Source organism: Kwoniella dejecticola, chromosome 1, assembly GCF_000512565.2.
Source record: "Kwoniella dejecticola CBS 10117 chromosome 1, complete sequence".
Lineage (NCBI taxonomy): Eukaryota > Fungi > Basidiomycota > Tremellomycetes > Tremellales > Cryptococcaceae > Kwoniella > Kwoniella dejecticola.
Window position 1 is genome coordinate 2003538 of NC_089301.1, and position 26802 is coordinate 2030339.

At 48.5% G+C, this 26802-nt stretch overlaps 6 protein-coding genes across 6 annotated transcripts; 3 read left to right on the top strand and 3 right to left on the bottom strand.

Annotated features, from left to right (window-relative positions):
• Positions 1-129: 129 nt before the first annotated feature.
• Positions 130-3446, top strand: I303_100750 (uncharacterized protein; the record flags this gene model as incomplete). The annotated part of the gene is made up of 2 exons (XM_018404122.1): positions 130-2795; positions 2900-3446. The coding sequence occupies 2 exons, from the start codon at positions 130-132 to the stop codon at positions 3444-3446; spliced, it is 3213 nt and encodes a 1070-aa protein (XP_018266776.1).
• A 290-nt stretch (positions 3447-3736) lies between these two features.
• I303_100751 (elongator complex protein 3) lies at positions 3737-5992 on the bottom strand (the record flags this gene model as incomplete). The annotated part of the gene is made up of 7 exons (XM_018404123.1): positions 3737-3958; positions 4047-4262; positions 4347-4588; positions 4651-4723; positions 4796-5198; positions 5280-5453; positions 5652-5992. The coding sequence occupies 7 exons, from the start codon at positions 5990-5992 to the stop codon at positions 3737-3739; spliced, it is 1671 nt and encodes a 556-aa protein (XP_018266777.1).
• A 779-nt stretch (positions 5993-6771) lies between these two features.
• Positions 6772-8513, bottom strand: I303_100752 (uncharacterized protein; the record flags this gene model as incomplete). Its single annotated transcript, XM_018404124.1, has 5 exons — positions 6772-6884; positions 6963-7328; positions 7441-7864; positions 7940-8086; positions 8313-8513. 5 exons carry the CDS (start codon positions 8511-8513, stop codon positions 6772-6774), a joined length of 1251 nt encoding a protein of 416 aa, XP_018266778.1.
• A 3459-nt stretch (positions 8514-11972) lies between these two features.
• On the top strand, positions 11973-13545 carry I303_100753 (uncharacterized protein; the record flags this gene model as incomplete). Its single annotated transcript, XM_018404125.1, has 3 exons — positions 11973-12156; positions 12310-12599; positions 12670-13545. The coding sequence occupies 3 exons, from the start codon at positions 11973-11975 to the stop codon at positions 13543-13545; spliced, it is 1350 nt and encodes a 449-aa protein (XP_018266779.1).
• Positions 13546-14209: 664 nt separating this feature from the next.
• Positions 14210-17830, top strand: I303_100754 (uncharacterized protein; the record flags this gene model as incomplete). Its single annotated transcript, XM_018404126.2, has 11 exons — positions 14210-15047; positions 15143-15472; positions 15563-16125; positions 16236-16411; positions 16496-16607; positions 16662-16743; positions 16809-16854; positions 17198-17232; positions 17380-17421; positions 17559-17601; positions 17770-17830. The coding sequence occupies 11 exons, from the start codon at positions 14210-14212 to the stop codon at positions 17828-17830; spliced, it is 2328 nt and encodes a 775-aa protein (XP_018266780.2).
• Positions 17831-18022: 192 nt separating this feature from the next.
• On the bottom strand, positions 18023-26423 carry I303_100755 (uncharacterized protein; the record flags this gene model as incomplete). Its single annotated transcript, XM_065968194.1, has 13 exons — positions 18023-19520; positions 19580-19894; positions 19954-20088; positions 20144-20274; positions 20342-21589; positions 21661-23944; positions 23993-24213; positions 24271-24505; positions 24575-24642; positions 24694-24823; positions 24909-24987; positions 25108-26170; positions 26259-26423. The coding sequence occupies 13 exons, from the start codon at positions 26421-26423 to the stop codon at positions 18023-18025; spliced, it is 7572 nt and encodes a 2523-aa protein (XP_065824266.1).
• Between the last annotated feature and the right edge of the window lie 379 nt (positions 26424-26802).

Consider the following 26802-nt stretch of genomic DNA (forward strand, 5'->3'; position numbering starts at 1 on the left):
CTGTATACTTTAATTCAGCTTCTGCTTCATCTTTCCCCCTTCTTCGCCACCCATTCTCGATTTTCTATCTTTTATTTTGATCGACTTCTGTCTGACTACATCAATTGACCTGACATAGTAATAGCCCTGATGACTGACCTTAGCTCACCTACTAAAGAAACTCCAAAGCCGAATCCACACTCACACTCTCACTCTCACGCTCACTCTCACGCTCACCCTCGATATCCTCGGCCGCCCTCAGCTTCTCCATGGCGTCGAGCATTATCCCTCGTCGCTGTACCTTCTCTGCATCGGACTGCGTCCCCTTTCAGCCCAGGATCAGCAACAGGCTCAAAGGAAAATAAAGACACAAACACAGACAAAGACAAGCATCTTCGTGATTTCATGGATTCTGCACTATCTTCTCATCCCGATTCCGACCCTGCGCCTGCGCCTATGCCTACTTCCACGGCTGCTCTACCTCTACCTGAAACGATCAACCCCATCCCTTTCGCTTCTTTCCCTCCTCCCCCGCCTCCTAGGAACATGGAGCGCTCTTCAAGCCAACCTTTCAGTATCGGTACCAACACTTCAATGATCGCTCATTACCCGAACTCTTCTACGACTAGTTTGGATCATCTGAACCTGAACGATCCTGAAGGCGCAAACGATAGCAACGATAGCGAAAGCGACTACGAAATGTATCAGATGTCGATCGATTCGTCATTACCGATGACAGATGCGGATTTCATATCTGCTCGCGAAGCAGACTCGCAGGCTGCCTCACCTCAAACTGGGGGTACTCGGACTTCCTCGTCGGATTTCAAGGACAGTCATTCTCAAGCTCAGACACAAACTCAAGTCAAAAAGAGCGCCGAAAAAGGCAAAGAGAAGCAAAAAGAGAAAGAGGAAGGGAAAAGCAGAGTGCGAGAATGGTATAATGACTACTTCCACCGCGCCAATACTAGTACTCCAAGCCCAGATTCTACGGATGTTCCACCCCAGTCACCCGGATTGGCAAGTAGGTATGTACCTACTCCGCCACCTGTACCGCACAACAGTCTGGCGAATGAGAACGACATCGACATCAACATCGAGACTGACTCCAATCGCGGTACGGGTGTTGTTGGGAGCGACAATTCCACCAGGTCGACTGGATCAAACGAACCAGCTTGTTTCCCTACTATACCCCGCCGCAACGGAAATCAGCCTTCCACCGACCCGCCTGAAAGTACGAATAGCGAAACTCCATTGCCCCGTATTCGAGGTCCATCAATCGCCCCTTTTTTGCCTCTTCCTCCCTCACCACCGCCACTCTCACCTCGAATGCGGTCTCCCTCGCTGCCCTTTCCGCCTTTTTTACCGTTCCCTTATCTCCCTCGGACTGCTTCCCCTCTTCTGAACGGTCCCGGTCCCTTTTCCACAAGTTCACACTTGCCCCCGAGTCCCTCTTTTCCATGGTCCTTGCCGGGCCTAGTAGAGCCATCTACTCCAATCGGACCTTCAGGCCCAAATTCGATCCCTTTCACTGGTCCGCCTTCCCCTTCTCAGTACACATTTAATCCAGCCTTCCCACTTTCACCGATCTTCAGCCCGCCAATCTCACCTACCGTTTTCGGATCACCTCACGTCTTACCCGCATTTCCGCCGCGGCTCATCCCATGTATAAGCGCACGATCACAGGGTATGTTGTCGCCAGATACGTCCGCGAGCGGAACAGGTCCAGCCTCAACTGCAGCTACAGCTACGGCCTCAGCCTCAGCACCACCTGCGATACCACAAAACGTGCCTCATGTCATCTGGTTACCAATTCCACCAGGTATTGGTATCCCGCCACCGCCCATTCCCGGATTCTCTCATGCTCGACCGATCGGCATCCCCATCTCAATCACTCAGCCATCCAGTATAGACCAAGTCGCGGAACTGGCCCCTGCCAGTATTACGCCGCCCGAAAGACACGCTGCAGTCGCAAATCAAGCTCTCCCATTTTCAAGCGTTGGTCCGCTGCCAATGAATCCATTACCGCCTCTACCATCCGCAGATCCAAGAGCTGCGCGAGAAGAAGACGCTGCTGATCCAGATGAACCCTTCCCTCGACCACGATCAGTCGCAGCGTCTACTACTGCGCCAGTGCCTGCAGACCTCGATGCAGCCGATAGGGATCTGTTTGATTTCACTGTCCCCTACATACCGCCACCTCGGCCGCATGACAACGGAGCGCTTCGAGCCGCTTACGACCACGACCCTGAACGATCGGAACAGACTACCCATGCTGCAAGTATGGGAAGAGGAGCCTCTGCGTCTTCACCTCCGGGACATGTCAATACCATTACCGAAACCAGTACAAATAGCAAATCCAACTGGAAACACAAATTCAAGATGCCCGACATAAGTATCATCCATTCCGATCATAATCCTTCTACCAGTCGAAACTCTCGACGCTATTTCAAGAGAGGTTCCACATCCAATGTCGCCGTACCAGGATCAAGTGTGATGTCAGCTTCTCCATGTCCCTCTCCCGCCCTATGTCTATCGCCGACTTCGCCTCCCCCTCGATGTCTGTCTCCAACTTCTCCTTTCTCTGAGAGCGTGCATTCTGGTACTTCCGATACCACTATCTCTACTTCTACTACCACGAGCACGAGCACGAGCACAGCTGCCACTGTACGAAGATCCGGCTGGCAGCCCAAAACAAGCATCGTTTGGGACGAGATCCATAATGACCCTCAAGGCGACTTGATCTTGGCTCTCCCTCTTTCTCAAGGGGATGGGGATATGAGGTGGAGAATCCAGATTGACAGATTCAAGGCGGACAGGTAGGTGATTGATCGATCGCTAAACGGACTGATACTCGTAACATACCGACTTGGGCTGATGTCATGCCGGATATTATATACGTATGTATTTTGGCGATTTCCAGCGAATTACTCAAACATTTGTCGGCATCGCCAATCAAGAACAAACACCTCTCTCTAACACTTCCTCGACTCCCTTCCACCGCCACCGCCACTACCACTACAACTTCCTCAAAAGCTCCGGGAATGATCACAACATTCTTAAACACTTTGGTAATGCACGACGAGAGCTTCGTAGATCGCTTAATCCTTCCAGAGGATATCGAATCATTCTTGATCCTAAGTGATTACTTCATCACCCCACACATCTCTCGTAAAATAATCAGACACCTCGATACCTTCGGTACACCTCACGCTTGGCCCCTCTTCGTAATCGCTTCCAAGAGAGGCGATGTCGATCTGGGCAAGATATGTCTACGAAATATGGCTAGAGCCACTTGGTGTCCCCTCAACGATCTTTTTTGCGTCAATTCGGATGAAGTGAGGGATATCAAATCTGAATGGCTTTTAGAGTTGTTCAAGTCCCGCTTCAAAAGAGTGGGTCACGGGTTGTTTGAGGAAGTAGAGTGGAACAGAGTAGCCAAGGGGTTTGATCCTTCTGAACTGGGTTGAATTATATTATTTTATGATTGTGCGTCCGATTGTTTGGGTGAGTTGTCTGAGGTGGAAGACTTGCTTGTCTCTTTGTCATCAGGTTTAATGCGTTGTGAATTAACGTCCTGTACGAGTACTGCAGTTGAGTCTCCTGCTGTGTGCTGTATTCACTATTATCTATCGTATCCAAGTCATATCTACATGTCTATGCATACACACTATTGCGTTGTAACTACACATCGAGAGACAGAGATCGAAATCAGGTGGAGCTGGGAATGAACGAATCAACAGAGAAGGAGCACATCCATCTAATACAACAGATCCTTGACCATATATGGTCCATCTAAGAAATACCCTAATCGTCTATAATAATCCCTCGTACCTACACCCGAAATGACCGCGATCCGCCCACTCCCATGTTCTTCTCGCGCGATTCTTTCAGCCTCTTCCATGAGCAACGTCCCGATTCCTTGATGTTGGAATTTCTTCGGGTCCCGCGAATGGACAGGCGCGGCCGTACCGTATACGTGCTAAGGTCGAACCATAATCAGCCAAACCCACCAAATCGATCGAAGCAGGTAGGAAAGGACATTATGCTGAACAGGAACCTCGACTTACCAATTCTCTGACTAGACTACATCCTCCGTCCATACCTACCAACTCCTTTCGGAATGTGCCGTCCTCTGAACACTTCCTGAGACGTAACAGCCCAATCAAGATATCCTGTGCCGGATCTTCGTACGAGAGGAACGTCTCCCATCCTCCGTTCGCCGCGTAGTCTCTTCGTAACAATTCAAGATCTTGCGGCCTGATTCGATTATGTATTTCGTGCAGCTATACGTCGAAACATCAGTATGAGAAAACAGACAAAGCTGTGAATTTGGTTCGGAACGGAATGGTAAGAGAAACGCCACTTACACCGACCTCCCTATATCTCACATCTCTACATTCCGCACCGAAATCTTTCATTCTAGCCAAAGCCAGTTCTCTCAGATTTCCATTTTCCACACCGGACGATACCAAAGGCATGGGTATATCTCTTTGAACCCTATACACTCTCGTCCAAGGGGGTACCAAAGCCATAATTCTAGCCACGATATCCACCAGGGCATTTGGCGGGTAATTCTTGTATTTCCCCGTACGCCATAATTCGTACAAACCTGGAAAAACCAACATCCGAGTAAGCTCATGATGATCACCCGACCAAATCCTGGTAGCTCACCTGTACCTCGGATCACCAGCGTGGGGTATAATTTAAGACCATCCGATCTAAACGCGGGGTTTTCGAAAAATTCCTGGATCAATCACACATGTAGCTTAGCGAATGTACGAAACACTGGTAAGCGAAAATATCGATATCGGCTCACTTGGAACTGCCAAATATCTCGTTCAGTCCCACAATTGGGCAAATCAGGCATCATGTGCGCCACGATCTTGTATCCGGCATCTTTCGACATGTGGAAACTCTCTGAGACAGCTCGGACCGTATGTCCACGATTCGTATCTCTTGCAACATCCTCATACACGCTCTGAACACCGATTTCTAGCCTCGTGCATCCGTATCGCAACATCTGGGAGAGGTGGGGTTTCAAGCAGTAATCCGGTCGAGTCTCGATCGTTATTCCTACACATTTGATCTTTGATTGTTCGGAGAATTTCACAGCTTCATCGATGTCGTCCGTTACGTGACCGCTCAGTGCGTTGTGTAGGCCAGCTGCGAATTTGTGGCGATAGTCCTCGGGCATAGACATGAATGTTCCTCCCATTATGCTAGAGACGGAAGCGCAATCTGTCAGCAGAGGCCTATACCCCAGCCACAGGTGTATATGATCTAGAAAGGATATTACTCACATGATCTCAACCTTGTCTACACTATGACCCAAGTCCTTGAGCTGGTTGACCCTGCCTCGCGCTTGTTCATACGGATCATATCTCGCTCTGATCGCTCGCATGGAAGTGGGTTCGTAACCCGTATAAGACTGAGTCGAGTACTCGAAATCGGAGTCGGGTCCTCCGGGACAGTATCTGTCAATGGTGGTCGACCTCATCAGTCACTGTTCAACGGAATGATCGTGAACGAGAAGAAACGAGAAGTGACCACGAGCGGGAGTATGGAAACGTAGAATCGAAGAAATAAGGAAAGAGCATATCCGCGAAGGCAGAAGGAGGCGGATGGAAATGGGACAAGAGAGAAGATGAATAACCTGCCAGAAACCAACTCACACACAGATATTTCCAGTCATCGCGACATGAGGACATCGATGCGGCTTACACATGACAGCTACGACCGCCACCCCCGAGGCCGTTCTGACGGGTTTCGCCTTGAGCCATCCCCTCAATCTATCTTTCCATTCTTCCGGTACAGCAGCCAACACATCCGTCAGACGAGGGACAGCTCTCAAGCCGTATTTGCCCGCGTATTTCTGTCGGAGGGCGGTCAAGTTCGGTTGTTGGATCGGCTTGGACGAGGTCGAGGCGTCGTTATACGTCGCTATAAGGTCTCGGACGACTGCTGAGACGCATAGGAGATGTAATTCCGATTGCGATGTCGGAGGAGCTATCATCTTGGTGTGTTTCCCCTTGGGTCGATTGCGGTTGAAGATGAAGATGAAGATGAAGCGATGTCAGTACGAGTAGGTCAGATCCTTGACGCCAATTCAACTTTTCAACATGCCGTAGTAGGATGCATATGGTGGCGATCTGCGAACAGGGGATTAGTATTACTCACCCAGGCTGAGATCAATTAATGCCACGTCACATTTTAGAAAACCAAAGTAAAGTTGAGGAATTGTCATTCGCGCTAACCATATAGAAACAGGTAGATGTGATTAATCTCTTACTTCTCTTCTTCTTCTTCAACTATTTTTTTTCTACAGAACGCCCCTCATGATCCTCTCCCTACGAACACAACAGGGAGAGTTGAAAATCCTGAGCGTCTTTGAAACGTGGTGGTGGATCGATGATTCATAGGGTTCAACTTTGGCTCACCTGGAGTAAATACATCTCTTGTTCAGTCAGGAGGTTACGATGATTCGGCGAGTCACTATGACCCTTACATATAGATATTAGTTTAGATTTCCTTAGCAGACGGAAGTAAGATGCATGGAGATGATTTGTGAGGCTGCGGCGGAGGTGTGTCCTTATGACCATTATGCGACAGATTTAATCCCTTCATCGTAGTGAAAGTGTTCAACTTCGTCATCAATTGACCCTCCTTGTAGACGACAATCGCTCCGAGTGACTCGTCACCTGTCAAATAATTCTGACATATGCAAAAGTGTACAAAATGATATTCAATTGTATTTCAAGTATGCAGGGTATAACATTATCGAGACGAGACAACCTAGTCCTCATCAGACATCAACTCGGCCAATTCCCTCTCTTCTTCCTCCGTCAAACCAACCTCCTCCTTCTCCGGCTCCGGCTGAAAATCCAATACAGGCGGACTAAGCAAATCTGTGGTATATCAATCGTCAATAAAGGTCTCAGACTCTTGTACTTTTGCTGGATAGCAGGCGGATTCGCTTTGCTCACCTTGAACATTCCATCTCCGTAACGTACAGTCCAATCCACCACTAACGACATACCAACCCTTCTTCCCCTCTTCATCTCTATACCAAGCTTTGAGTACATTGACATCCCCACAATGACCCTGTATGATCCCTTTCAACTTGGCTGGTCCGCTTCCAGATCCTCCTACATCGGATAAAGGCTCAACGTCGTATATACGTATATCCTCATCCTCTGAGCCAGTGAGCAATAATGATTGGGACAAAGGGAATTCTTCGGGGATAGGTAAAATTGATCGCACGTAAGAAGGGTGAACGATCTTAGGTCTAGACGTGGACGATGATGAATTTGGGTGGAACGGATGGAAAATAGCTGATTTGTCTGATGAGACTGTTCCATCACACGTCTGTATCAGCTTCCACTATCACATGACGTCAAAACCCAAGTTGAGGGTAACAACTCAGAAAGGGGAAGATCAGGAGATGACATGATTCGCACTCACCACTCCAGAATCCCTCTTCGGTCAAGCTCAACTGATTCACACTCGTCTCGTGACCGGTCAAATCCTCTTTGAATACCAACTTGCCTTCTTGGACATTCCATCTTTTGATCAGACCTAACGAGTCTCCCGTATACACATCAATCCCTCCAGTTGGCTTTCCATTGATGTCTACTTCAAGCTTGTATATCGAACATTCTACAGGTCTAGTATGCTCCTTGATATTCTGTATACACCGCGGAGGTGCATCAGAGGTTGAAGTCGAGGAGGAAGAGGCTGAAGAGGAAGAAGATAGGGAGGAGAGATCCCATAATTTGACAGTCCGATCAGACGATGTCGACAGTAATACCGGTACAGGAAGTGGTAGGATTAATAATGATTTTAGGAAATCGACGTGGCCTTGGAGGGTATGAAGCAGCTCGCCGGACTTAGACGAATATGAACATAAGATGTTCGGTCAGCCAATCAAGTCCGATGGACACTTGCGTTTGACACCACTCACATCGGCATTCCAGATCTTGATACTCTTATCCCATGATCCAGTGACAAGAGCTACCCATTTCGTACCATCTGCGTCGCGCATATCGTGCAGCGCGATACTCGTTACTGGGCCATCGTGGCCTTTGTAAAGCCTGATCGTCTTGCCTGTCTAGCACAAACGAAGTAGAAGATCCAGGTCAGTCTCAGTCCGAGTACTTGTTCCCGTCTGGGAAGGAAGCAAAAAACGACAAGCATTCCTTGACTTCCTGGAGATTGAGGATGACGCTGGTCTTGGGCTCCTTCAGCTAATCTTGCGATGGAAGTGTGTGCATGTACGCATGTATGCTCGAATGCTGAATGCTTGAGTAGCGAACGCTTAGAGGAGTCCGACTCACTCTCAAATCCAATCGCCTAGCTTGAAACCCACTTTCCCCCGTCCATCCTTCTTGTCCCCTGATCACCAGATCCAGGACTTTACTACTAACATTTATCGGTTCTCCGACTTTCTCACTCGCCTTCAATTTCTTCTCTCTGTTCTTGGACTGATTCAATTGTTGAGTCGTCTGAAATAGGTGGCCTGGATCTGAGGATTGCATCGTTCCTTCCTTTTCCTGTCGTGTTGAGTCCGTGATTTGCCTTGTCTTATCAATCCCGTTCCCGTTGATTGTTACCGTTACCAAGTATAGCTAGCTGGATTCTTACTATGTTCGCCGTGCTCACGAGATCTATGGATGCATAACTCTGGCGAGTCAGGTGCAGATCAAGGAGGAATGGATATAGTCAGGACCAGTAAGTTCACCGTACCTACAATGTACGATGCCAGACGGAACCGAAATGGCTCCTGAGCGGTTGGCGGTTGACGGTTGACGGATGGCGGTCGACGCGCGGGGGTACCTCACTAACTTACCTACAGATATCAAAATCTAAGGTTCAGTCAGATCTTGTTTTCTCGTTATCTCCCGCTGAGATCTAGGTTCATCAATTACAAGTGTACCTGCTCAGGTCACTTGGCCGGTCATACGTCCATACACACACATGCCATCGTCTACATAGTAGTAAGCCTCTGAATGCTCATTGCTCATTGCGGAGCATCGTCGATCATCCTCACTCCACTGCAGCTGTAGATACCGTAGAAACAATAAGTAGAGACAGGCGCGTGTGAGAAATGCCTATATCCGCCCTCCATTTTACTCGTTTTTGTCTTTAGCGGTGAATACCGCCTCACTAATGCCCATGATCCCGAACTTTCAACCCCGGTTCAAGAATCTCGGGAATGCACGAGGTGTGAATCTGAAATCTGGAAAACAGGAAAAATGGAAAAATGCTTAATTTCGGCCTGTGAGGTAGACGCACGTACGTCCATACGTCCGTCGTCATCGCCAATGCTAGTACGACGCTCGTTACGTTCTTCTATGTTGCATAACGCTTGCATACCGCCTACCGCCGGCCGTATCTTTCAGATCTTCTTAACACCGCATGCTCCATATTTGACCGATGATGACGAATCTGCTTTGACTCCTGTACCTTCTCTCTATGGCCGAGACTAACGGAATTGTTCTTGCCAAGGTCAAAGATCATAACGTTTCTTTGGTAAGAGGGTAAGAGAAGGTGAAGAGTTCCAAGACTTCTCGATATTCGTCATTTTGACTGCCGTTACAATGTCAAGAGTTGACTTGAGAGATACCAAGACTTTTCGCAGGAATTTGTGCTGGATTTGAAAAACGACGAAAGCCGTCTAGAGACGACCAGCGAGATGCGGGACTGAGCACGGTTCTATCAAATGTGCCGATGAAGACGAACTGAGCATGCCACGATTCCCATATTCGACATCGCAGGGCATGAAGAGGAGAATATTCCTTTCCCCTACTTTTTGCTTGCATAATCATAACCATAATCGCTTGACAGGTGATTCCCACACTTTTGCGCCACTCACTGAGATGAATCGATGACCATAGTAGAAGTACGAGGTCAAGCCCAAGACTCGTAGAGATCCTCGTTTATTGTTTTTCCGCTTGAGTATGAGCATGTGGTCCTTCTCGAAACATGACGCGTCATCGAAGAATCACAAAACTCACCAATGAGCAACTCGCCATTACATTTACAATAGTACATTGAAATACAAGCCCACGCTCGACCTGGCAAGCAAGAGCAGGAAATTTGGGTCCGAATTGGCGGATCCGGGTTGTACGGATAATATCTCGAACGCTCCAACAGTCAGAGCGGTATCAACTTGCTCCACAGTGATTCGACCGTCTGTATCCAGTCAAGCAAAAACGATGATCTCCACTACCTGGACTATCACATGTGCTTGTAATTGACCTTGACCTTGAGCTTGAACCTCAGATACATCCACGAAACCAAGCTGCGAGTGGAGCAAGATGGACTGAAAAGTATAGACTGCTTAAAAAAAGTATAGCGCTGATACCGAACTCATTATTGCACCGACGATCTTTTTGGTATGGAATCTAAAGTTTAGTCCCAATCCGAGTCCGGTGATGAGTGGGTCTGATCGTCTTTAGACGTTATTTTGACCGGTAATGGTAAGGGTAATTAATTGCCGCACTACCATCACCCATGATCAAGCCAAGATCAGTCAAGAATGCATTGATCAACTGATCGATGATCTGTGCTTTGTGCTTTGTGCTTGAGTGATAATCAAGGACAAGGTACCCAGCCGAAAGGAGGGTATCAGGTTAGTTTCGTTTCACATATCCCATATCACACACAGATCACAGATCACAGATAACCGACCTGAATTCGTGTTGATCAGAAACATGAGATCAAGATCAAGATAATATCGTAACGTCTGCTTGATGCCGCACTCCTCTTACTTGACATACATGCACACGACTACTCCTGTCATTTTCCTGTTCACGACCGGCGATAGAGGGCATTTCAGTGATCGTTCAGCTGTTAGGTACAGTGTACATATAGATCATCCCGGAAGGAGGGTCGAGGGTCCATTCATCATCAAGCTATTTTAGCTTGAATCGATTACGATCAAAAATCAAGCCACTTGGGATAGATGGGATGTGCGTAGGTCACTCAAATATGCCTAACCATACCGTACCATACCGTACGTACTACCGCTAAAAATACTGCGACGGCTTTGCTCGGCCTATACTTTTGTCATTTCCGTTGCTTCTGTTGCTGCTTCTGCGTAGAAAGGGTTCAGTTGTTATTGGCTGTGCATGCATGCATGCATGCTATGATCCAGCCGCGCACACGAGCGGGATTTGCTGTTTCCTGGATATATTTTTCACTGCCCTTGGTGGGTTTCCTATATGATCGAGTTATACCAGGGAGTAACGTAAAGTCCGACCAGGATGCATCTATTCTTCTTTTCGGTGTTCGTCTTCATCTTTGGCTTTGCAGGCTGAGACAATCTCAGAAGGATGGAAAAATCAGAATACCCAGCTCAAGGTGAACATGAAGCTGACTTGGGACCTGGAAAAGGGAAAGAGGACGAACCCTTACGATAATTAATCAACCTCGTGTTCTAACTACCGCGGCGTCAAAAGGAAAAAGCGGTTACTTTGCTTTCAACAAGGCACAGTCGATTTCAGGGGGATTTAAGGAGGGACTTCCGGTTAGATCAGATAGACCCTTTTACATAATTGACTTCGGATAAAGAAACGATATTCACCGTAGCGACTAAACTACTAAACAATTGGAGCAATGGGTTTAGCGAGAAATGGTAATTGAAGGAAAGGGATATCCAAAGTCCCTTTTAAACCCTTAGCATCAACATCTAGGGTAACCTTTGTAACTTAGTGCCCAACCAAAACATTGTTAAATCCACTCAGGTCGGATCTCGGATACATAGCATTGGCCTAAGTGGTCTTACGACCATATGGCCATCAGTGGAGACGGATGACCGCCTGTTGCTCAGTAGTATAATACTATCAACCCCATCATCATATACCCCGTCCTATTCTTCTCCCTTTCGTTCACACAACCAGTCTTTGATCGACTCGGGTACCATCAACAACATCAACAACTATAATAGCATTGAAATATCCCTTTGTACTCCTTTCGCTTGACTATCGACCATTATGTCTTCTCACTCTTCGTCCCATTCATCCTTGCTCCAATTGAACCGACCCGAGTCCCTTCTCCCTCAACTCCCGACTTCGAACGAGGTAACTCAACAGCAAGCGCAGGCGCAATGGCTAGAACAACACGAGCACACTCAACAGAAGCTCTGCCTGTCGAAAGGTAGTTCCGGTAGTGACATTTGTGAGTGTCAGCGTCGATCAGATCAACCCACTTCGGCCGTTGTGACCACTTCTTCATTTGCCGTAAAAGACATTTGCGCTAGTTGCTCATTACGAGAATCCACCAATCGTATCGTGTTGTCTCCTTTTGCTGACTATAAATGCATGTTGTTAGGCCTACCAACCAGTCAACAAGATGGTTCAACACATCTTTCTACTTCTTCCCATTCTCGAGTGTCTTCCTCGCCATCTCGACCAAATAGGGTCCAACCTGTTGCGTCGTCTTCGAGCGGACTCAACTACCTCAACATGGAACCGGTTACTTCGCCTTCGATTGACTTTGCCGTTGCCGATGTTGCGTCGCCACTGTCAGATGCGTCCGACAATAAACAGATATGTGCCGATCTATTAGCCACTGCCCAAACGGGAGTGATTGGTGAAGTGATCGACAGGTCTAAATGGCAGGTGAGTAATTAGAGGACAATCGGTGAACACAGCAAAGAGAAGGGAGACTGACATGTTGCTTTTTACTTAGCCTGATGCCGACTCAGCATTATGCACCTACCCGTTATGCACGGCCAACTTTGCTCAACCAACCTACTTCTTCATTGGCCCACGTAGACATCACTGCCGGGCATGTGGCCAACTCTTCTGTTCATCACACTCTTCCCAGCGGGGTTCTTTGATCACCACCGATGTTGGGGGGAAACGAAGAGTCGTCAAAGAGAGAGTATGCGATCTGTGCTGTTTAAAGACGAATCCGGAGGACATCGAATTACCTAAATCCGCGCAACAATCGAGAAGGAACAGCTCGTGCACTGAATCAGCTTCGGATGATCATCACTCGGACTTAGTCACCCCTTACGATGAAGAGGGAAATACACTCTTGTCCGGCTCTGCCCTTCTTAGAGCCCAATCTCGCATTACTCTCAATACTACCGACCTGCATAAAGAAACTGAATTGGCACCCATAGAAGACTGGATGGATCGATCGGGAGTATTATCGTTGTACCCCTTAGCAGTCAGTTCCTCACACGCGAAATCTTCTGGATCAAGGAATCGATCGCATTCCCCCGCAGCGCCCTCCGCCGGACCGTTGTTCTCGCCTTCCATTTCGATGAGAAGGCAGGAGAAAGAGAAACAACTGGAACGACTTACCCTCAGACAAAGACGTATGGGAGGACAACAACAGTCTAATGCTGTCGACGAGTTCTGGTTACCCGGCAAATGGGGATACAAGCGGGAAGATTTCGATCCTACCTTCTTACCACCTGGCGAAGTCGCCGACCAAGACGAGGAGATCGAAAAGTACGTGGGAGGTATAGTGGAAGATGGGCCGATCAGATTCAGAACAGGCGTCAAGAGAGTGATCACTCCTCTGACTACTCCCAATGGTGGCCCTCGATACTAGACCTTACACCCCCTCATAGCATCTATCCGATCAGCATCTCATCGAATCACATGATACACGCAGCTTTCACGTCAATTGTTGTATTTTACTTTACCCATTCGTCTTTTCGCTCTCTCTGCCTTGAGGTGATTAATTCTGCTGTACACGCCTCTGCACGATAATCCAATATACCATTGGCTCGTTTGTTGCTATGCTATTCTGTATGTACTTCTGGTATCAACATGAATACGTATGATCCAATAATCATTCTGCATGCTGGAGCAATAAGGATTGCCTGGACTCGGAAATTTGACTGACAAGCCATTGGGATGTTTGTTTTGATTTTCCTCCACTGCTTATGACCAATCTCGTACGCGCAAGAAACTCAACATTTCGTTCCAAAACTGTTCACATTTCACCTATCATCGAAGTCATTTGGTTTATTTAGGAGATTTCCACTTCGATATGACGCGGTATACAGTGGACCACCAAGTGCAAAAGATATAGAACGCCCGATGCAAAACTCCTCTGGCGTGCGCGAGAACAATGGATGAAAGGGTGGATTTTGAAAGTTGAGGGATTGTTATACTCGCACTCGATCGTTCGAGTTAGCTCTGAGCTCTGGGACGATTGACTGGACAATATACTCCGAAAAAGAAGAAGCAAGAAGCAGTATCCTGATAAGATGCTTACGACTCGTTCTCCGCCTTTGACTCCAGAGCCGCCTCTCAGTCTGGAGAAGACACATCGTCTAGTGAGGGAGACCTTCGACCAAACATGGCGGGATTATTACGAGTGGAAGCCGCCCGTCACGCTTTCCATCATCAATGGAGAACTGGAAAGAGGGGCTCTGGCGATGGAGCAAGAGATAGTCGCGAACCATCAATCGATGGGCGAGGAACTTCGACGAATGGTTGAGCAGGAAGAAGGAGACAGGTCAGGGGCAGCCACTGGGCAAGAGGGTACGCAAGGTCATCATCAAGATCTAAGTCAGTCCGCCCAATTGCATCCGGATTGCTTCAGATCAGATCGGGTAGAACAGGAAGAGGGAGAGAGAGAGGATGAGACAAACCAATTCTTGGGATATCAAGGAGCAATAATCAGCAATACACCTAAATCCAGCAAATACTCATTGTACATCAAACCAGCTCCAACTCAGAAAAAAAGCGACGTTGGACCGAAGGCGGGCAGAAGCAGTAGCAATAGCAGCAAGACCCCTCAAATTCGAGGCAGACACTTTGCACCTGTGACAGCGGCAAAGCGACTAAATATGTTTCAAACGACTTCGCCCGCATCGATGACCCCAAAAGAAGGGCGGTACATCCTCGGTCCTACGCAGGACGTGAAAACGTTACCCCCGTACTGCTTCTGTATAGCTGGGGAAGCGAATGTCTACAAGGAGGACGAACGATCCATGCCGTTCATACCGATCTTTGAGAATCCGGAAGATTTCGATGAGGACAAGTATCATGAAAGTTTCGGTTGCAGGACATCATGGACTGGAACGTGGAGGGATCCGAATGGTGAGTCAGCGCAAGTACCATCAAGCTCGCTCTCATTCCAAGCCTGATGCTGAAAGTCAAGCCTGATTATGTTTTTCCTTCAACTTGGGTAATAGTCGATATTATACAAGTGGAAGCATTGGCGAGAATACGCGACAAATTCAGCGATCGAATCACGTCTGAAGAGATCGACAATACCAGGATACTGCCTTTGGAGGTGGCCCGAATCGAGAACCTTGATCTCTCGCGAGACTTGCCGCCCTTCCCCCTCGAACCATCACATACTGAGTCGGAGCAGGCTACTCCGTTGCGACCGTCAAAGAGGAAATGGAATCAGCCTCTAGCTGTCGATCAAGATAGTGCAGATGAGGAAGTAAACATGGATGACTATGGCGAGTTTTGGTGCGGAAGACCAGGTTGTACGATGTATGGATGCCCGAGGCATAGTGAGTTCGTCCGTACCAACAACCAAGGGCACACTCAAGACTATCCCACGGCCCTGCTCTAGATTGTTTTGCTAAACAGGCGCGTGTTAGGTGCTTTGGAAAACAATCACCTCTCGCTTCACTCTTCAAGCGCAAGGCAAAAACCGATCCACCTGTCTTACATCCCGCGCACCCGAGCCAGACTCCCCTCCAACCCTGACCCGTGCTCTGCGGAATGCTACAGTCTCGTCAGGCGCGACAGCCTGAGGGATCAAGCTGCGCAGGCCGCAATTTGGCCCGACGGAGAGATACAGTCCTTGGTCGAGATCATGGGGTCCGATCAACCGATGGAGGGAGACGATCTCTGTACGCTCAGGTTAATTACCAATGGGCGGACATGCCGAGAGGTCGTCGTCCAGATTCTTGCCCTCACACTGAAAGACCCAACTACCCCTGCGCCCACTCTCACGACGGATTTGACGTCCACTACGATTGCAGTCCCGGCTGCGACCGTTCTAACGGTCCCGCGGCTCAAGTTGAGAGTAACAACGGGCATACATACCGTCGGACCGACAGTGGCTCCGAATTACCAGGAGTGTAATCATCCTGGACCGTGTTCTACCGCGGATTGCTGGTGCTTTAAGGAAAATTGGATGTGCGGTAGGAATTGCGGTGTGAGTTATGATCATCATCATTCTCCCTGTCCTTTCGTCCAGGGTTCAGCAGGCGGACCGACCATGGGTGAATTGCTAATAGATGCATGATCATCTTTCATGCTGCGTAGTGCTCATGGGACTGCGAGAGACGGTTCAAGGGATGCCAGTGCTACAAGCTTACGAGTGCAGCGGAAGTGGCCAATGGCCATCGGCCTGGCAAAGCAGTCTGTCTGCCGGATAAATGTCCTTGTGCTAAAATGAGCAGGGAATGTGATCCGGAGTTATGTGGACCATGCGGTGCTGCGTAAGTATCGTCTCGTCTGCTGTTCCCAGCTCAATCTGCTCAGAATAGATGAGCACTAAAGCTGAGAGACATCGCTCAATGCAGGGAAGAGTTGCAAGATGCTAGAGAACACAAATATGATGCACTTTTAGCGGGGAGCGGGAAGGGAACACTGAGTATATGTGGAAATGTGGATCTGCAAAAAGCTATTTGGCCCGTAAGTCGGGACATCACACTGGCGCTTCATTCTGGCCGTTGACCACTTGCGTAGAAAATCATCGTTGGCATCAGCCCTGTCTCGGGATATGGTATCTTTGCTCAGGAGTATATCGAGAAGGAACGTATGATCGGTGGTGAGTGGATCCGTGGGCTATGTCTTCCGACGAATGAAGAGGACTGAGTGATCTCGGATTCGCAGAATACATAGGCGAGGTCATCTCGTCTGCTGAAGGATTAAGGCGAGAGTGAGTCGGCGGTGCATGATTGTTTCTCATCATCATTATCCAGGAACATGGAATGCGATGTTGACGACGTGTTGTTGATTCTACGGTCACACTTTGTATCACCAGTCAGATCAACGTGAGTTTCATCCTGTCTTTGTTCCACCCTTTTCCTGAGCCCGCGATTCTGAGATGCAAGTAGCACTCGTTGTATTCCTCTGTAGCGTATTTGCTTTCAGCAGCTAATCGCTCAGTCAATAAATCACCATGCACAGGACAAAATAGGTCGACAGTACATCTTTCGCCTGGGAGCCGACTCAGAGGTCGATGCTGGTTTCTACGGAAACCTGACAAGATATTTCAATAGCGCCAAAGGCAATGCGGTCAACATCGCTGCTCGAAGTGAGTTCATCCGCCAACCCCAGTACCACATACAAATGATTAGATGGTGTATTTGGTTGTGTGGATGAGCTGCTGAATCGGTGTGTCGATGTCATTGCGATTCTCTTCCTTCCCTTCCTTTCCTCCATCTTGCGTGCGCGCTCTTAGCCATTGTCGTGAACAATGAACCTAGAATCATCTTTCGAGCGAGTGCGTCCGCAGGTCTTTCCACTTTTCTCCAACTTGGCGTCCGCCCGCGAGAGCATCGGCCCTTTCGACTGGGAAGCCAGGTACTGACATGATTTCTGCGATCACCTATCTCTTCTTGGGACACTGACACTCGACAGCTCGCTCTATCAAGATTGGCGAAGAAATCCGATTCGATTACGGGTGAGTCCTAAGTTTCATTCAGTTCTGAGATCAACCCTCAAATCCCGGGTTCAGGGTTCGAGACTCGAGACTCGGGACTCGGAATTCCAAGTTTGGTCCCCATTGGATGCTCTGGCCATTGACTGACTGACTGACTGACTCGCGACTCGTATCTCATCATGTACACAGGGAAGATTTCGATGAGCATGCCATGGACAAGGCTACCGCTCAAAAGTCCAAGAAGAGATGAGATAATCGACTTTTGTCCTATGGCTTAGGGCTTATGGCAAACTACGCTATGCATCTGTGCATCCTTTGTGACCCACCAGCCAGATAAAATCACCGCTGCGCGAGAATGCACGAAACCAAAACCAACTGTTATGAATATGAATACATATGTGTATATATTGTGTACAACGAACGGCTGATCTCGGACAGCCAACTAATCAATCTCAATAGGTTCACTCTGACTACTATTCAAGCCGTTCATCATCCTAGCCTTCTTCGGACTGACTCTGACTTCAACCTCAACTTCAACTTCAACTCCGACCGGATCTTCATTTTGTACCTTTTTTTTCTTAGGTACGATCTTCTTCCCCTTGTATTCTTCCAAGGGCACCACCTCGTAATCCGGCTTAGCCATCAACTCTGCCCTCCGACTCTGGAAGATCGTCATATCGATCGTGTCCAGTGCTAAGAGCCTATGGATGTGTACTTTCTTCTCTTGACCATATCGTCTAATTCGACCGATCGCTTGAGTCTCTACCGCTCGGTAGTTTAACAAGGAGTTGGTGAATAACGGTCCGAGGAAGATGACGTGGTTGGCGATCGTCAAATTGGATCCGGCAGCACTGGCATCGTTGACTTTCAGTAAGAGCACACGGTCGTCGGTCGTATCGTCCGGATCCGACTGCTGGAATCTGTCCAACGTGTTCGCTCGACTTTTTACTGATCCACTAAGCGTCACATGCGAGATCTTGCCAGAAGTCAACGCTTCGGATACTTTGCCTGCCAAATCTTCCCATTGGAGGAAGACCAAAATGCGTTGATTCGTAGGGATGGAATGTATCAGGTCGACTAATTTCTGTAATTTGGCACCGAATCGTCCAGAAGATAATTCGCCTTCTATACCGAGCGATTTCACCTTGACGATATTCGTATGTCGAACAGCGGAATGACAGTCGGATCCTTTCACACAGCGCTGTTGGTCGGCCGAGCGAGTCATACATTCCAAGCATGACACATGTCCACAGCAGGACAAGACCGACATCTCTTTCTCTGGATGAGTAGATGGTTTGTGTCCGCATTCAGAAGCTTCTAACACCGCTCTTGCCTCTGATCCATTGCGTTGTAGCTTTCGAACAACTTCGAAGAACCGTAAAGACCTCACTCTGGCTACTAATTCTTTCGAGAGCTTTCGCAGAAGGTGCGATTGTTCCCGTAATTGCCATTTGACATCATCGACTTTTCCACCTTTCTCGACCTTGGCGGCCTTGCCGTTGACAGGATCAGAAGGGATGACTCCATTCTTGATTCCGCACTTGGCTAAGACCTTGATCAACCTTTCGGCCGCTTCGGAATCACCTTGATGTTTCGCAGGATCGCTCGAATCATCAACCCATTCCTTGAAGTGTTGCTTTTCAGTCGAAGGTCCGAATCCGCCCTTCTTCTTTATATAGCAATGTAATGCCACTGCTTCGTTGATAGATCGGTATAAATCTTCTTCACAGCCTATCAGCTGCTTGGATCTAGCTCCAGTGATGTGTTCGCAAGCTTCTTGAGCTGATTTGGCATCTCGCTTCTTGTCCGTCAGATCCAGGGTAAAGTGACAACATCGTTTGAGAAGAGCTTCTTCGGCTGTTTTGGAATCAACTAAAGCCTCTTCGAGTCGCGCATTTCGATCACCTTGAGTGACATTCTTGAACTTGGTTTCTCGCCGACTAGTACGAAAGACGAGATCAGTAAAGCCTGCCTGCAAATTCTCGTCACGTAGACTTACGCTTGCATCTCCAAAGCTTGCAGGTGGTGTTCCAGCTCAAGATATACCGCTCCCTCCGAAGCAGGCAGCTTGATCTCGTGAATATGTTCGACGGTCGGTATATCATCTATCTCGGCAATATTCTGTCTGACAAAGACATTCAAGAACTCTTGCGCCAGGTCATCTCGTCGTCTATGCCAAGCTTGTGAATGAATCTCTCTGAAAGCATGGAACTTTTCAGCTTGGGTTTGTTCTTTGGCCCTAGCTTTTTGAGCTTGTGCATTTCCTTCAGCATCGTCTGGCATACCAAGGTGAATACCCATGAAAGCCGCGATACTAAAAGCATAACGCAAATGAGCACTCCAATGTATACTCCGACCGGAGAAAAGGCTCACCTTCGAATAGCTGGGAAATCGCTGACGGGCGGTGTGCCCGATAAAACCCATTTATAGCAAGAGGAAAGTCGAAGTAGTGCAGCAAGAGATTTCTTGTCAAGATAGGTGAATTCATCCGCTATGACTCGACGGAACCTGTAGGGTTCTTCATTAGCTTTCGTCTTCTCGCCACTGCATGTGACCGGCTTACCTGAACATATGCATGACGGGGCAGGCTAATTTCTTATAGTTGTCGTGGACATTCGAGTTGCCGAAAGACTCCGTGCCTTTGGCATTTCTGAATGTAGGAACAGGTACAGCAGCTAATTCATCCTCGTCCTCCTGAAATGGATCCATCAGTATGCAGATCGGCAGAGGAGGAATGATTAAATTGAAAATCGAAGCTTACACTTTCTTCCTCGCCTTCAGAGGCTTCCCACTTCTCTATATCCTCCACGGTGGTCTTGTTACCCTTTTTCTTCGATGCCGAGGATACATCATCGTATTTATCTCTATAGGCTTTCCCCTTCATTCTCTTGCCGAACTCTGAGGTCTTATGCGCTTCTTTCTTCTTCTCAGATTCTTCTTTCAGCGATCTTTGACGGTCTTTCATCTGTTGTTGAAGTACCTCTGAACCGTCTTCTGCTAAAACTTGAACTTGATCCCTCAAAGTCGAATAGGCAGTCTCGAGTCGATCCGAGAAGAATCTTCCTCCTTGTTTATCGTTCAACCAATCCTCAGGTTGTGAACTGAGGTACTCGAATCTTTCCCAGTACCCATCCGCTTCGAATATCTCGGAGGCCATCACTATGATATCCGCCTTCGACAGATCTGAGATGGATTTTAATTGCAGGTCTCTCATATTTTGGATGACAATGATGTTGAACATCTTGCCTGTGAACCTTGTGATCTCGCTGGGCCATTGTTTACTCAGATGACCAGGTACAACGATCAAGGTAGCTTTCAAGTCGATCAATCCACGAGGTGCGGGATCTGGAGCAGGCAAGTTCTTCGATTCGGCGATGAGGGCAAGCGAAATGATGGTCTTTCCATATCCGACTTGGTCCGCTATGACCCCTCCTCTGATCATCACTGGTCTTTCAGCTTTTCCTTCTGCTCTCCATCCTAAAGAGGGAAGAGCAGCCTCGGAGATCTCTTCTTCGACGAATGTGTGCGTCTTACCCGTGGCGGCTTCCTGCTCTTTCATCCACCATAAGGATCGTAATTGCTCGACTCTTAGAGGTAGCTTGAAGCCTTCTGGTTGAGCATGTTCGGGATCCCGCTTGTTACTGGGTAAGATGAATACTCGAGGTGGTTCGGGCACGTCAGCGACCTGACCAGGTGTGAGTTTCCAGGAGAGCTTGATTTGCCCTTTGTTCGCGTTAACGGGCAAACGAGAAAGAGCCCGGTGAGCAAGAGAGACAATGTTGAGACCGATCCGGAACGATCCAATGTCCTTGTCAAGTCGTAGCTGCACGACGAAAGGAGCAGGTCGGTTCTTGAGGGCATGTTCGTAGCGGCCGGCTTCAAGCTTATCCTCGAATGCGATAATAGTGGCTTTCGTCTTTCCGCCGTTCTTGTTCAGCTTTCCAGCTTTCTTGATCCAGTGGATCTTAGGTGGTCGAGGGGCACATCTTTCGCAGGCGGAGCCTTCAGCCTACGATCACCAAAAATATATCAGCTGTTCGTCAAAATCATCGCTAAACGGAACGGTAACGAATAGCTCACATTGATATCAGCTAATGCCGTCCATTTACTCAGACCGTCAAGAGGTGGCAGACGTTCAGTGATCCAAGCGAGGTTTGAGAATGTAGCATTTCCCTGGTGGAGCAAGTCGATTTCACCCCATGTGTTGGGTCTCCACATGCTTTCCGAATGCGCAGGATCAATAGGAACCCGGCATGACAACAGCGCCGATGCGTGCGTACATCCTTCGTTGGTAAGGTTGACCGAGATGGAGCCAGCTGAAGGTGGAATGGCGAAGGTAGCGGTATCTCGTTTGATCGATTGCGAAGACTGATCCTGCGGAGCGACCACTATGGTATTTCCGCCCACCGCAGTCAAGTGAGCCTGCTCGCAGACTACCCAACCTCCTCGTATATCAAGTCGGACTTGCTGTTGGGCCTTTGAGCTTTCCCTCCATTTGGGTTCCAACACAGCCAGAACAGCTCTTTCCGTCCCATAATCTATTCTTTCGATGGAGGTCGAGAAGACATAAGAGTCATCATCCGATTCACCACACCTGGTGGGGTCCAAGAAGAAATACATCTGAGCCAATCCTTTATCGGCTGGCTCAGTGTCCTTTTTATGAAGTGATGACATCGCTTGTCCACATTTAGGTAAGAGCGTGTAGGTTCCTGATAGTTTCCGGTCAAGGGCCGCCTCGGCTTCTTGAGGAAGAACAAATTCGATTTGGGACCATCTTTGAGTTTTCTCCAAGCCAGCTTGAAGACCCAACGCAGCCTGCCAAGTCGGCACAAGCTTTCCTCTACCGTTAACTTCGACCTGGAATGATTGTCGGGATGGAACGCAAAGTTCCCATGGTCCACACAATACATCCTGACCTTTCGTATCGAATCGTAGCCTGGCGACAGGATGAAGGAGTAACGCTCGAAGTCTACTATTGTTATTTTCCGTTGGCGGGGCTTTGATGGTCAATCGCCATTCAGGTGTCTGGCCTTGCAAGAATAAGTCCAATGTTGCGTTGGGGGCTTCATATACGGCGGTCCAGGTGTATTGACGCTTGAGATACCTAAACCTGAATTCGGCATCGTTGACGCCTTCGATGACGGCTTGACTCCATAAATTCCAATCTTTCTCGTCGACGGTGCCTTTACCCAGTTCCTTCGCTTTTTGCCTGACTATCGATAAGGAAGATTGAGTAATTCCAGCAATCTTGACTCGCATGGGTAACAGCTCCTTGAATCGCTTTTCGAAATCGGTCGGTTCGACTCGAACATTCTGACATGGGACATAGTGGTGATCTGGTCTACCGCCACAAGCCTTACATGCCCTGTAACCACACGCTGAACACTCTTCAATTGGTGAGGCTGTTCCAGATTGACCTTCGCATTGACAATGTTTCGAAGACCTTTCGGCCAAGTCTAGGATTTCTTGCAAGTCGGCTTTAGCAACTTTGGCCAAATCAAGATCATGCTTTTCCAAGTTCTCCTCTCCCACAATCCGCTTAGACACCAAATCATCGTTGATAGCTGCTTCTTCTTCGATTTTGGCTGCGTCGGCTATAGCATTCTGTCCGGCAGATATCCGGTCCACAGCGATCTTGAGTGCGGCGAGCATCGAGGCGCCAACGACTGTGGTTGTCATGGCATTTCCTGCGAGATCGGCCAATTGATCTTCGTTCTCACTCGTCAACAGCAATTCTCGCACTGGTATACCTTGAAGAGCGAGGGCTTCTCGGCCTGTGACTGGTCCACCTCGAGTAGTCACCCAAGGAATCATATTGGGAGTGAGACAAGAAGCGAGAGCGGTTTTGGACGAGCCAGCTTGACGATCGACATTTTGACTGACATTCCAAATGCAAGCTTTGAAACCTGAATCTGTGCCTTCTTTAGCCATTCGCAAGGTCGAAATTTCGAGCAAGTCCAACACTCTTTCCGTTTGCGCAAGCAGCCAGTCGTTCCAAGTCCAGTCCAATCCTTTACATACTCCGGCTTCTTGCCACGAGGTCAGAGGCCGCAAGATACCCAAAGCTTCATCTTGTCTCGCTCGATGATGTCGAGATTCACATCTTCCCCAATCGGTCGCCTTTCGCTGGGTACCATCCTTCTGCTCCTTAGCCGAAGCGAGATCAAGTCTGGCCCGATGGATGTTGGGGTCATCGGTGTGAAGGAGGAAAGCTTCAAACGGAGAAGACCACGGTCGACGAAGGTCTTTGACCACGTTGGCCCACTTGTCGGCGAGATGGGAATTGTCATTCTTCTTGCAAGGCGTCGCGAAAAGGTAGACTCGAGTTCGGGTGTGAGGAATGTAAAACTCTTTCGTATCGAGCCTAAGATGATATCAGCTTGATATTCTGATAAGTCTATATCGAGCTTACCTAGTGAATTGTGCATCATAGTCAATCTGAGCGAAGTATCCAACGACCTTGTCCCAGGGTGCGTTGCACACGTTCTCTAGTATGACAATGGGCGGTTGATGCTTCTTGACCCATTGTAACATTCCCCTAAATGTCCTACCAGATTCACCGTTGGCATCGATATCCTGCTGCACGTTGTTCAAGTTGGAGTAATCGACGCAAGACGTTCCAGCGATGAGTATCTGCAGTTTTGGGCACGTCAGCTCGGTCACGGGATCGTAAACATCAGAAGTGCTCACATCGACGTTTCCGGGTACTTCCACCAAGGAACCATATGCTGTATGCGCCTTCTTCTTTCCCAGCTCGGTTACATCTCTAAATAGGACAGGGGGAGAAAAGTTCCGTTCGATATATGCTTGTTTGAAGGGCTCGATCTCGCAAGAGAAAACGTGGTCAAAGGACAGGGTGAGATCATGTTGGGCCTTGATAGCCTTGGCTATCATGTTGAGTGCAAGAAGAGGTGACTCGGTACCCCTAGATCCGGCTAGCATTAGCCGACCTAGTTTCGCACCAAGCCAAATCCAAAGAAATACAACAACTCACGAGCACATAGTAGCCACTCTCAATTTCCTGCCATTGAGTCTCTTCACAAGTTGGACTATATCCGGCATCTACACAATACCATCAGTCATTCGCCTCAGGCGCATCGCTGTGAGACTCACCCTGGACACCAGATGATCAAACATGATCTCAATGTCATTCATGGGGGGAAGATCCTCGCTCATAGCCTTGATAGCATTTCTGATATCCAGCTTCTGACCAAGGGGTTTCACACCGGTTTTATAGCCATTGCTGCAAGCACGTGAATATCAGCGATCATGCAACGCTTTGGGGATTGTCAAGGTGTATACAGTATGCTGAGTATGAAGAAACTTACAGATTGACAGGAGCCTTTTTGGGTGCTTTCACCTTGACATTCCAGCCACCGACCTTTCTCGACGTTGACTTCTTGACTTCTGTTCATGTCGCAATGTCGCAAACAATCAGCTTCTGCCCGATTGCGCCGATACCGCCGCACAACCTGTTGGACGGATGGATATAAGAGTTACGGAAATGAGGGCAACAGATTTCCTCACCCTCTTCTTCAGGCTCGTCTTCATCCTCTTCATCGGCAGCTTCGCTTTCAGCATCAGACTTGAAATCCCCATCATCATCATCGCTCGCAGCCTTATCGTGCCCATCCTCCTCCTCATCGTCCATGACGAAATCGCTTCCCGCATCATCGTCACTCGAGGACTGTCGTTCCTCTTCATCTTCGTCAGGCGTAGCTGCTTTCCGCCTCTTTGCAGGGGGTTCCTTGGCTTTAGCCATGTTCTTCTCCTTCCTCTTGGAAGCCATTTCCGTTTCCGTTTTCTTAGCGATAGATCGGCGTGGGGTCGATCTTGCTGAAGAAGCGTTATGCATCTTGAAGTCGGTATCGATATCAGACGAAGGATCTGGAGTGGGCACGATGTTTTCTTTATCCTTTGATGTGGAAGCTGAGGATTTAGTAGGTGTTTTCTTGTCCGGTATGGTGAAGAATCCTTTTATACCTAGCGCAGGATTAGGTTTTTTGTTATTCGGCGTTCTCTCTTTCTCCTGCGCTTTCTCTTTCTCTCGCACTTGCTTCTGAGATTTAGCATCGGTATGTTCACCTTGAGAATGGCTGCTATTTCCGTTGGTGTATGCATCGCGCCTTGTTGAAGATGAATCTGCTTGCTTTGCGGCGGACTTGACGTTTGATCGATCAGGAGTGGGCTTCGAGGTGTTCTTGGAAGGACGCGATGAAGCGGGCGAATCCGTCGCTTCGTTCAGCGAAGCTGCATTTCGGGTTATCTGCGATAGAGCCTCAGCACCCAATATGGATTCTGCTCCCGGTTTCGTGGGGTTCTTTTGGTAATATGCCAATACGGGCGGATCATCGTTTTCGAATTGGGATGCTTGGGTCCATGATCTGTCTTTCTTCGAATATCCAGTCCAGTGGATCAAGTATTCCAAGTTCTTCTTGCCCCGGAATTTGATGTAGCGCGAATCTACTATATATTCCACTTCGTACTCTTCGTCATCTAGCCCGTCATCGGTATCCGAAGACGGAGCTGAAACTGGACCTGAAGGGGGGTTTGCTTCCTGCTCAGATTCGGGAGTGACTGAAAGCTCAATCTGGAATTCGAAGGAGAAGTTCAAGTTCAAGTCAGCTTGTATGTAAAGTTGATAGATGACAAGTGGTCATAATCAAGCCACAACTCACTCGCTTCCTCTTCACCCCGTTCGCGGGAGCGGTCTTGAGTGGTCTGACAGAGTCCCCGTCAGCCTCACTGTCCACCGTGAGATCCACGTCTACGATCTTTCTGTGCGAAGCTGAGCGCCTGAGACTAGCTCGAGCCGGACTAGCTGATGGAGACGCGATGGCCATGGCGTCTATTGGACTGGGCAGAATTTGGTCAGACCACCTACTTGAATGTGGAGCTATGCTATTGATGAGAAGGCAGGAAGCATGTGAGGGGAATGACCAAAATGTGAGACAAGATAGAAGGTATGCAAGCTATCAGAATCGTTGAAGTTGAAAGACAGGTCTGCGTGATCAAGATAATGTTGAAAAGTCAAAAGTCAGGCATACGAGCGAGTAGCAATCTTTGTAATCGCGTCAACCGGTCACCCACCGCTCGGGGAGTCGCGTCGCATACACCGTGCAAAGTAATGTTCCGGATACAACCACGCGTACTCGTAATACCCCTGATTAGCCATTTCCTGATCCCTGATTATATTGGACATCCTCGTGACTAAGGAGAAAC